General features: G+C 42.8%; 1 protein-coding gene across 1 annotated transcript in view; it reads left to right on the forward strand.

Moving 5' to 3' along the window:
- The window catches only part of ttbk1a (tau tubulin kinase 1a), a 46281-nt gene that overhangs the window by 17639 nt on the left and 16623 nt on the right, over positions 1 to 12019 (forward strand). The window contains 9 exon segments of the mRNA XM_051070917.1: positions 5524 to 5589; positions 5792 to 5884; positions 6953 to 7078; positions 7169 to 7323; positions 7507 to 7717; positions 8232 to 8297; positions 8299 to 8405; positions 8938 to 9278; positions 10167 to 10348. Coding sequence (XP_050926874.1) covers positions 5524 to 5589; positions 5792 to 5884; positions 6953 to 7078; positions 7169 to 7323; positions 7507 to 7717; positions 8232 to 8297; positions 8299 to 8405; positions 8938 to 9278; positions 10167 to 10348 — 1347 coding nt within the window.

The following is a 12019-nucleotide window of genomic DNA, read 5'->3' on the forward strand; positions in this document are numbered from 1 at the left end:
CTCCTCACCCCCTCTCCCCCTCTGCTCCTCTCCTCCTCTCCTCTCCTCTCCTCCTCTCCTCTCCTCCCACTCATGTCTCCTCTTCATCTTCCTCTTCTTACCTCCTCTCCCCTCTCCCTTCTCCTCAACTCTCCCATGTTTCCTCTCCTCGTTTCCTCCATTCTCTCCTCTCATCTTCGTCTATCCTCCTCGATGTCCCCCCCCCCCCCCCCTCCTCTTCCTGCAGTGTTGCGTTGCTGCTGTTGCAGCAGTGAGATGAATATTTGATGCTCTTACATGCGTCACTGGGCGAGAGACCTTAGGCTCCCAGCTTATTCTCTCTCTCTCTCTCTTCTCTCCTCCACCCATCCTCCCTCCATTGTTTCCCAGTGTCTCTCTCTCTCTCTCTCTCTCCACAGCTGAGTCAGCTTCAGTCCAGTGATCTGAGAGGATCGCCCCTCTCTCTCTCTCTCTCTCTCTCTCTCTCTGTCGTTCTACCCCTCCCCCACTCTTCATCCTGCTGCCTCTCCTCTTCCTCTCTCTCTCATCCCTCCATCATCTCTCTCAGCAGCATTCCCTCCCTCCCTCCCTCCCTCCCTCACACAGAGCGACATCTGTCTGCATCGTTTCCTCACTGTTACTCAACACAACCTGACACAAATTTTAACCAAATTTTGAGAAATTCTGCACAAGAAAATGCAAATTCCTGCACATTTGATGTGAATATAAGCAGCTGGTTTGTCGATATAAACAGCAGGTGGAGCTGTTTCTCCAGTCAGACACTGTTAAACCACTGCAGAAGAAGAGGACGCAACAAAAACCTAAAAAAACGTGTAGAAAACCAGAGGAATCCTCTCTCCAGTGATGTTTAAAGCTGCAGTGCAGAACGTTTGTCTCCCCCTACTGGCAGGGAGAGTTATTGCAATCTGTGTTTGTCCTCGGCGTCGATCGCTGTCGTTTTTAGACTGTAATCTACAGAGCGGCCACATCAAATGTTTTTTTCTAAACATGTGAATGAATTAATCAAAATGTGCACACAAAATCTAATTTGTTCCGATGTTGTAATTAGTTTGTGTGCACGAGATAAGTGTATATATAGACAGGCTTTCTCTCTGAAACATGAAGTGTATCAGTTTTAAACTGATTATTAGCAAAACGATATTAGTTACAGAAGTTTTATTAATTACGCACATTTTGATTAATTTGTTTGCGCATTTTACTATTTCTTTGCATGTTTAGAAAATAATAATAGTAATAATTCTTCCTCTGAAGGCGGAGTTTCTTTTTTATCTGGAGAATCAGAAACTTTTCTTGGATGATTTATGTTTTTCTGCCATACTCCTAGGCTGCTGTAGCTTACTCCGTCAGATTAAAACTCTACGAAATAAAGTGAAGCAGGAATGATTCCTAAAACCAGGAAGTAAGTTAGCATGTTAGCATGTTAGCACTTCCTGTTCCTCGTCCCAGAGTCAGTGTGTTTCTGGTTAAATGTCTGAAATAAGGTCTGTGGTTTTAACACAAGCTCAAGACATTTTCAGGTTTGATTCTCCGACATAAAATGGGTCAGTAAATCCCCCACTCCTGATGTTTGAAGCTTTTACGTGTCTTAAAAAAGGCGGTTGCTAACGAGAACTAAATTAAAAATCAAGTGATTTATGCTGCAGATTGTGTCAGATCTTAAAGAGCCGGTACGTCTCTGTACATTTTAACCTTGTGTGACCTTGTGGACTGTAGGCATAGAGATGTTTCAAAATAAAAGTACCTCTGACCTTCATTGAGATGAGACAAACTTGTTAAATTTCCCTGTTGTGGTGTTAATTAGCTGCTCTGTGTCGGTTGGTGGTGTAATTGTTTTTAATTGTTGGAGTGTTTGGGCGTAAAGCAGCAGCTGCTCTGGGATCAGCTCTCTTCGTTAGCTGGGTGTAGCTGCTCTGAAGGAGTCTGCTGATGAATAAATCATCTGGATGGAATAAATAGCTCTGCTCCTTCTGTCTCTGACGGTCGACCTGGAACTCCGAGGCCTCTCACTCGAGCACAGGGTGTCGATTTGAACACTAATTGGTTCGCTCTGTCATTTACTCTGTGCAGCATGTTCAGTACTGTACACTCCTGTCTCTTTCATCACAGAATATGAGTGTACTCTTCTCCAGATGAGGTTCATGTAGAAAATAACTTTTAAAATAAGTCTCAGAAGTTAATCTCAGAATGATTGTATTTCTGATGTCACCTCATAAAAGCTATGAAAAGAGTCCTAGCTTGGATTAAAGCAGCATTTTTTCTTACCTGAGTTTAAGTTTGCATGATTATTGATCACCAGTCATCAGTTCTTTTATCAGTGATTTATGTCCTGTGATGTTTCTGTTTCTTTTTTTTATCTGTTTTCTTTTCACCTTTTTTACGTTTCAGTGTTTATTTTTGTTTTTCTTACAGTTCCTTTGGACTTATGATTTTGACGTGCATGCCTCCCGTTTCTCCATCATCTCCATGGTTACCCAGGGATGTGAGTGGTTTCTATAGCGACAGATGGGTCACAGCCGCATCACCAGCCAACCGCCAAAGTGAAACCTGGAAGATTAAAAAACATGTTAGTCACCTTTGGATATTAACGTTCTGAGGACTAGTTATTAGATGATCCGTATCAGAATAAGTTGATTAACATGTTTTCATGAATAAATCAACGTATTGACCCGAATATAGGACGATGATAGAGATGAAGATGCTGTTTGTCCGTCCACACTAAGTCCTAGCAGGGATAACAGCTAACAGGGCTAACAGCTAACAGCTAACAGGACTGCACCAAAACTAAAATCTATCGTGTCGTCATTTCCTGCTTCTCAGTTAAAGACGTGATGCCCCTGAACACAGCAGAGAAAGATGCGTTCAGGAAACTGATTAAAGTTCTGGACTGTAGCTACAAACTCCCAGACAGGAAATACTTTTCACAAACTGCTGACTGACTAATCTGCTCCTCTACATAGAAAGTTAACACAAGTTAATCTTTCGTGTTTAGTTAACGCAGATAAAACATGATAAATTGTTTTCAATATTGATCAACATGGGGAAAAAATTGGGATTTATCCCCCTAGTAAAACATAAAACCCACATTAGTGTATCTCTCTCTGTTTCCTGTCAGACTGATGAAGTGTCAGAATCATTTTCACTTTTCAGACTTCAGTCTTTCTGAGCTCATTGTTAGTGACAGCTCTAATTCTTGTCTGATTATCTCCCTGGTTCATTTCTGCAGTAAAGACGTCGGGAGAGATTATTCTAATTTTCACTTGTCATGACATTTATTTCCTCTGTGGCAGGAGAACATGTTACAGGAGCCATGTCAGGTGTTATAAAGATCTCCAGACAGAACTACATAACCCTGAGGGCAGCTGTCGGAGAAAAGTGCTTCTGATATTTATCGTCATTGTTGGAAAAATGACAAAAGACCATTTAGCATCTCCAGATAAAAAGATAGAAATAGACATAAACATAACACAATGACGCAGTTTATACAGAGGTAATAGTGTAAAATGATAATAATATAAAGTACGGAGTGACAGTGTTACTAGTAAAGGCTAATTTATACTTCTGCGTTGAATCAACGCTGTAGCTTAACGTGCACCTTCCTAGAAATTTAACTACACGTCACAGCGATGCAGACCAACCAACAGCTGTGACTGGTCGACTCGTATGTGTCTTTATCATTTCAGTGGTCGTACACAATCCTCTCTGATGTCACAGTAATTTCAGTAAAAGTCACTGTTGTGCAGCGTTTATTACTCCACCGCCACCTAGTGTTTTGGAGGTTTAATTGCAGGTTGACACAGACACCGAGCTTCAGACTATTTTTACATCTATGTGTAAAAATGATCCTCATAATAACGAGCTGAACTGTTCTCACTGTGAATTCTGTTGAGGCTTTTGTAGAAAATTGTCTGTTCCTTCTCCTCCACATTATTATATTTCACCTCATATTTGAAATTCATGTCGCTCAGATGAAAGAAAAACAATCCTTCTGCCACTGACGGAAATGAAAAAGCTGACTGTGGATGAGTCTGATGATATTTTCCTGACTCACACATCGTATCTAAATTTACACACAGTAAAATCCACGCATTTTAATTCTCGACTGTGTCTCCCAGTTGTTATGGTAACCTGACGGCCTCGTCATATCCTGTTCACCATGTAAAGATGAATAATATCACCATGGAAACGTGTCAATTGACCCCTGTGTGTGTCTCTCTGGTGTGGACTCCGGCTGTGTAGATGCAGTGTGACCCTCTGCTGTTTCTGTTTGTGTCATTATTTGGTTATTTTTGCTCCGTTTGGTTTTAATTAACTCACTTTTAAGCATTAAAAAAGAAGCAGCATCTGTTTTTTCTGTTGCTGCAGCTCCTGTGCTGAAGTTGAATGTAAAAAAATTGGGTTGTAGAGGCTGTAAGTGTAATTATTCCTGTGTGTTGTCTTGAATCTCAGGGGGTGTGCACTAAAACCGGACCAGCACGGCTCTAGTTTGAGCCGGTTGCACGTGGTTTCCACTCACACGTCGCTGCAGCGAGTAAACAAAATACCACATGTACTGAGAGCAACGTAAACAATGCTCACACATATTTGATGTGGCTTCGACAGGCTGAATCCAAATAGAAAAAACTACCCTAGTGTCTGTAGGTCGTTAGTTTAAGCCTTTAGGGACAATAAGAAAGAATATTTTGTATACAAATTAGTCCCTCTAGTCTTAAAAAGAAAAAGAAGGTACTAAAAAGAAACTAAGACAATGTAAAAATGTATAATCTGTGATACTGGCAATATTATTATTTTATATTCACAACTGTAAGAGCTCAGATTCATGTTTTGTTTTTGCATTTGAGGAGCACATTGACCTTAATTTGTCTGCAGGTCAGGTTGCTGGTGTCCTCTGATTGGCAGCTGTTTCCAGGTGAAGGCTTGTAGTCTTTAAACTGGTGCTGTGTGTTTTAATTCAGTCAGAGCAGTACGGTGGCCCTGAAGGTCACAGCACAGCATTTCACACATTTCACAAAACTATGTTGTAGTGTTTTGTGAACTGCTGCTTGTTACTGAGCGGTGAAGGTGGGGAACCTGCTGAAATGGAGCACAGGTGCCACATGAGGCGACAGGTAAAATGTAAAACCAGGTGATTATCAGCCTTTTCTGTTCTGATTCAGCCACAGGAAGCTACGAGTATTTAATGTGTGATGCTGTTTTTACCTGAGGTGTTTTGTTTATGTGCTGCACAGAGACATCGATTCAGTTGGTTTTAGGAGCATGTGCTGTTTAATGAGGAGTGGAAACCACGACTGACAGCACTGCAGCCATTTCTACCAGAACCACAGATTAAAAAATCTGATTAGACAAAGATCTGCAACAGTAAACATGAGGCGACAACCAGAGAACAAGAAAACTGTCTCACAAGAGAGTTTGGTAAACAGGATGTAAATTAAACCAAGTTTCGTGTCATTTAGAGTCAACAGAAATATAAGACTGAGGAAACCTGTCGATGTAACCGCTCACTAACTGTTTGGTCTTGTGTTTCAGCCGAGGACTGTGGCAGGTTTCAGAGGGACGGTCCGCTACGCTTCAGTCAATGCTCATAAAAACAAGGTCGGTGCTGTTTGTTTTCTGTTTGTGCAGACAAGTGATGGGTTTTCAGGCTTTGACTAGGATGTCTAACACACTCTCACAGTAATTAGTAGATCAGAAAATTGAGAATTGGTCAGTTCTGTCATTTAAGTTTCTTTTTAACTTTTAAAGCTATACTCATAGTATTGTATATTAACAATGTGTTTCTGTTGTGTTCCTCCAGGAAATGGGTCGCCACGACGACCTATGGTCTTTGTTTTACATGTTGGTGGAGTTCGCTGTTGGACAGTTACCATGGCGAAAGATTAAAGATAAGGTCGGGCAGTTTCACCTCAACCATATCTACCTCCACGTACATGTACAATCAAGATTTACAGCATTTATTAAGTGTCAGGCAAATGTGTGAATCAGACGTTATTATGCTGAGAATGGACCCCAGGGTCCTTTGTTCCCAAGTTCTGTATAGCAGAAAATGGGAACCTGAAAAAGATGTTCCCCAGCTTTGTATTAACTTATTAGAGAGCTGCAGGAATGAGCCTAAACCCAGGAAGTAAGTTAGCATGTTAGCATGTTAGCACTTCCTGTTCCCTCGTCCCAGAGTCAGTGTGTTTCTGGTTAAATGTCTGAAATAAGGTCTGTGGTTTTAACACAAGCTCAAGACATTTTCAGGTTTGATTCTCGGACATAAAATGGGTCAGTAAATCCCCCACTCCTGATGTTTGAAGCTTTTACGTGTCTTAAAAAAGGCGGTTGCTAACGAGTGTCTAAATGAGACTACAGAGGTTGTCGGGGACGTTAACATGAAGAAAACGTTTCATTATCTTAAACCTATGTTTATGTGATAATCCAAAACCCAATGAAAAAATCTCATTGGCTTTTTATGGAGGGAACCAGGTGATGCTTCAGGGTTAAAGGAATCATCATCATATATCATTCTGTTTTAGGAAAGCTTTTAAGCTGTGCTTATTAATATTTTATATGAACAAATGGATCAAATGACCATGTACGGTGTAATGTGAGAGCATCCATTTGTAGTTGTGAAGCCACAACTACAAATGGATGGAGAATTATCACCAACTCTTCGGCACTGCAGAGCCTTTTAGCTTCTTTTAGCTAAAGTGTTCAGTTTCCTGTCTGGTTCAGTCTCAGTTTAAACCTGACTGTCCTCTACCTGTTCAGCAGATAGACACAGTTAGAGACCAGCTAGTGAACATAAAGAGGTGGAGGAGACCAAAAACAGAGCTAAAAGACAGAATTCTGCCCCCACCCCCTCATAAACCAGTTAAACTGGGGAATAAAAACTGTAATATAACCTGTAAAACTGCACATTAATCCTCATTATTTCACTGCAGCTGATAGAGATTTTTGTTTTTTGTTTTTCCAGGAACAAGTTGGTCAGATTAAAGAGCGTTATGACCATCGAATGCTGCTCAAACACATGCCTTCAGAGTTTAACGTCTTCTTAGACCATGTCCTGGCCCTGGACTACTACACCAAACCAGACTACCAGGTACAGACTGTGAAGTAAACCATGTGGTCTGAAGGCTGTGTTAATCCCTGGACATTACTTCAGATTAATGAGTCCTTTTTTTTGGTCCAGCTGCTGATGTCGGTGTTTGAGAACAGCATGAAGGAGCGAATCATCACCGAGAACGAGCCTTTCGACTGGGAGAAGGGAGGAAGCGATGTCACGCTGTCGACCAGTGCCTCCACCCAACCACAGCACAACACCCGACCCACCGCCGCCATGGTGGGGTAAGAAACAAACTGCTGCATCAGAGACGCTTTTACACCTTCTATATGATACTAAATATATAAAAACAAATGTCTAAACCCCCATGAACTGTGACCATCAGCTGTCTGGTCACTTGAAAAAGTATGAAACCATCAACACTTTCTGAAATAAAGACATCTGTATCTTACATTTCCTGTCCACAGAGCCATTGTGACGCCGGTTCCTGGGGATCTTCAGCGGGAGAACACTGATGACGTTCTGCAGGACGAACATCTCAGCGATCAGGAGAACGCCCCCCCGGCCCCACCCAGCCGACCACCAGGAGAAACAGGTGTCCAACACGCTGGAGAGCCAGGAGAGGCCTGGGAGGACACAGACTTCAACCGCAACAGACTCAGGATCAGCCTGAACAAGGTTCGTACTGAGTAGCGTTACTGACTTATGGTTGTAAAGTGGTCAGCCAAAGGTTTAATGCTTAATCCTTATCTTATAATTCATGTTTGCACTGGTATTAACAAGTTAAGTCATGAGTTATCATCCTCCAAGACCATTTGGACTGACTCAAACATTCACATGCAGCCATTTTGAATACAGTCAGTTCTATTTTTGTGGCAACAACCGGCAAAAGCAGTGCTCTGATATTTCTGTATTTTCCTCACCTTGAAATCTGTGGGTATTTGCCAAGAACAGAGCACATGGTGAACAGGTGGGAGGTTCAAATGTGTCTCAGACTTTGAGCTGAGAACAGATGTCTCAGAACCAGCCAGCTTGGTGATTTTATCAACAAGAGCTTGGATCACCATTGTAATGTCATTTCCTGGAGATCTTCAGCGGGAGAACATTATCGTCATGCTAATTAATGGATCTCCCTGCTAACTTCTTGTATTTGTTTAAGACATGACTGACATCACTTCCTGTCCTTCCTCAGGGGGCTCAGGAGGAGGAGGCCGGCCGGGCGGTGTGTCCGGTGTCGCCAGTTCGAGGGGGAGCTCCAGGAGTCACCGACAGGTCAGGGTCGGTCTTTACGGTACAGACGGGTCAACAGTCCTGAATCTGACCGCCTGTCAGCTGCTGAGGGCCGGGCCGACGCCTACGGACAGAGGTGACATTAAAATGTAGAAAACACTACAGGAGACAGCATTTTGTTTTATTTTTCAAGGCTCTTTAACTGTATTTTTTTCTTCTGGAATTTGGCATGAAACTAACTCTTCAGTCACAAAAATGAAGAGTTGAGACTTCAAAGCAGAAACCATTCAACATTCAAACTTTGACCTGTAAAATCCTGGTACATTTAAAATCGAAGTATGGCAGGATTAGGAAGACCTTGTTTACTGCTCTCTCACTGAGGTGACTATAGATCTCAGTTCACGTAAAAACACTAAAAACAAACAGCTTTTAAATAGAAATGTGTCATTTTAATGCTCCATATTCACTTGCCACTGACTTGCATGTTGCTAATAAAGGTGTGACATGACATGAACTTGTCTTGACTCATTTGACTCTTGACTTGAGAGTCATTTCGACAAGACTTGTGACTCAACTGGGCCATGCTCCAAGGACCCTAAGACTTTAAACTTGGCTTTGGCTTGTCTTGACAGACCCTGTCCCTACCTGTCCGTCTGTGTGTCCTCCAGGTCTCGGATGGACATCCTTGGTTCTCCGTCTCGTCATGTCTACTCCTCCCAGCCAGCACAGATGCTGTCTGTCGACCCCGGTTGCCGCGGCGATCGACAGGCCAGCGGCCGCCAGGAGGTGTCGGTGGCATCCGTCGACCAGGAGGCGCACAGCAACGCCTTCATCCGCTCCGTCCCGCTGGCCGAGGAGGAGGACTTTGACAGCAAAGAGTGGGTGATCATCGACAAAGAGACGGAGTTGCGAGACTTCCAGCCGACCACATCGGGAACGACTGACGAGGAGCCTGAGGAGCTGCGCCCCTTGGAGGAGCAGGAGGAGAGGAGGAGGCTCAGGGCCGGAGGTAGGAGCTTCTGTGTATTGTTTTCAGTGTGTGAAACAAAATTTGGATGGGTGTTAGTTGGCCTCTTGATACGACTGTGACTTATCGACTAAAGAGAAATGTGGTTCCTGAGGACCGGACCAGTTGGGAACCACTGCTTCACATCAAAACGTTTTAATGTTTATTCTGTTGTTCTGTCTGTGTCCAATCACCTGATATTCATCTGAGTCTTAATATTTATCTTATATAACATTCATACTTATTCTAGGTCTGCACAAGTCACTCTGACCTTGCAGGCTATTTTACCACATCTCAGGTTTGATGCTAACAGTGTTTCTGAACAGTTATCAGCGCTGCAGTATAAACCAGGATTTCTGCTGCTGAATATCACAAACATGCTGCCTGCTGACTTTAATGAGTTGTGAGAAATGGCTGCTCTTTTCCCTGAAGTCCAGCCTGATTTAATTAAGTTTATTGCATTTATTCTTGAGGGCACATTCACAAAAACATTAATCTAATACAAAGAGAAGAGATGAATTGTACCAGATTTAGCTGCTAGCTAACTTCCATCTGCAGTCTCTGGGCAGGCAGACACAATACAACCAGCACTGTAATATAAACACAAATTGAACTGAATACTAAGTAATTCATTCATTGTAGTCACTAGGCTAGGCTAGCAGTTTCCCCCTACTTCCACTCTTTATACTAAGCTAGGCTAAAAACATCCTGGCTCTTTCTCTGTACTGGACACGTGACACGCTACTCCTCAGATCTCCATTATTTTATGTAAATTACTTAGTTTGAGTTTCCAGACCATTAATGGAGTCTTTAATACACAATATTTGCATAAATCTAGATTCTCAGACCTCGGTCTCTTGTAACTCTGGTTAACATTTTGTTCTCCTGCAGGTGGGGAGCTGGTGGTTCGTCCAAAGACTCACACCAGGGAGAGCAGCCGAGGGATGCTAACGCTGACGGAGGAGGAGGCGTCGAGGAGGAGTGGCGGGAGCCCCGCCCAGTCGCCCTGTCACTCGCTGCCGTCGGGACGCCCCCGCCGGAGAGAGTCAGAGCCCATTGGACCTCAAAGACCGGTAAGAGAACCAGCCAGCCAATCAGAGGAGAGCTGAGCTCTCTGATGGCATGTTGGTGGACAGATGAGCGGAGCGGACGACTGCTGCTGTGCAGATTCATCGCTCTGACGACAACTTGGTTTTACCAGACGCTGTCGTAACGAGGCGCTGTGCAGCAGCTGCTCCACCTCGTTTATCTGTCTGTCAACATGCAGCTTAAAGGACAAATCCAGCATGATCAGAGGTTCTGCTAATTTCCAGTTTTCCCTTCCTCATAATAACCAAGCTCCCATATCATTAGTTTACTTAAGCGTTAAACTTTAGGGAAAGAAAAAGCAGTGGTGGGTTAAAGTTAAAAACCAGTCAGTTCAATCCCTGGACTGGGACAGGATAAATCAGCATAGATCAGACTGTGGTTGTGCTGAGAAAGAGGATTCAAGTTCAGTAAACCTTCACTGAATGAAAAAAAGTAACTGTGTTGAATTGTAGCTTTAAATTTTATTTCATTTCAGTGACTGTAGTTGTTAAAGAGCCTGTTTTAATGTCGTCTATCGACTGGCAGGAGGTGGAGTCTAACGCATTGACAGAGAAAGTTTAGATCAACTTTTACCCTTTCAACTCTATTTAAGTGCTCACAGTGTGTTAATAGTTCCAGATGTGGGAATCTATCAGTTTTTTCTTGTACTGAAACTTTTAATCCAAACCTTCTAAATGCATCAGTGCTCAATGTTATCTGAAGTTCTCCCAAATAAAATATGATTTAAAACCAACAAATTGATGATTTATATCAAGAAATATCTAATGAAAGAATCAGTAAGCTTCCCTACTCGTACTGCAGACGAAACATCAGCCGGCCCAGTTGGAGGTAACGAGCAAAACATCTGGACTCATGCTGGAACTGTCCTTTAAAGATGATGACCTCCCGCAGGAGTTTGTCTGCAGGTTTTTACGGCAGCACCATCCAGCAGCTGAACATCTGTCACATGCAGTCGTTCTGTTAAACTACCAGCAGCCAAAACATCCTCTGAGGGGGTCGAATATGAACTCAGAAAGGTTTCCCCCCCTTCAGTAACTCCTAAAGTGTGACCGGGCCTTCGTCCTTTAAGAAAGTGTAACTATACTCTTCAGTTGATGACTATCATAGATCCTCATTCATCTTAGGCCCAATAGAGAGCTGCAAGAATGAGTCGCTAAAACCACTCACGCTCTTTCAAACTCTCACTAACTTTCTAAGAAGAAAGGCTTTTGTAGAAGAGCTCAGAGCTAAATGAAATGACCAGTTGGAAGCTTAGTGGTGGAGACGTTGACGTCATGTGACCGTGGTGTAGTTGGTTTATAGCCTAACATTAGCTTCTTACTTCAAACATCAGAACAGTGGTGTTCATCTGTGAAGATTATCTGATCAACTAAACCTGAAGGATCAGAAACTTTAGCTGCTCAGTTTGATTTTCTGGAATAATCCAAAACACTATGAAAAAATCCCATTGGCTTTTTGTGGAGGAACCAGGCTGATGCTAACTTCAGGACTGGACTACAGAAACACATCATCCCTGCAGGACTGTATTCAGCCTGATTGTGACATGATGTTGTTGTGGCTGTCAAATTTCCAGTGTTGGGCCCAAATATGAACGTTAAACCTACAACCTGTTCCCTCACACTGACCAACAGGATGACAGAGCGCTCTCCTAGGGT

This window comes from Lates calcarifer, linkage group LG5 (genome assembly GCF_001640805.2).
Source record: "Lates calcarifer isolate ASB-BC8 linkage group LG5, TLL_Latcal_v3, whole genome shotgun sequence".
In the NCBI taxonomy this organism is placed as follows: Eukaryota; Metazoa; Chordata; class Actinopteri; family Centropomidae; genus Lates; species Lates calcarifer.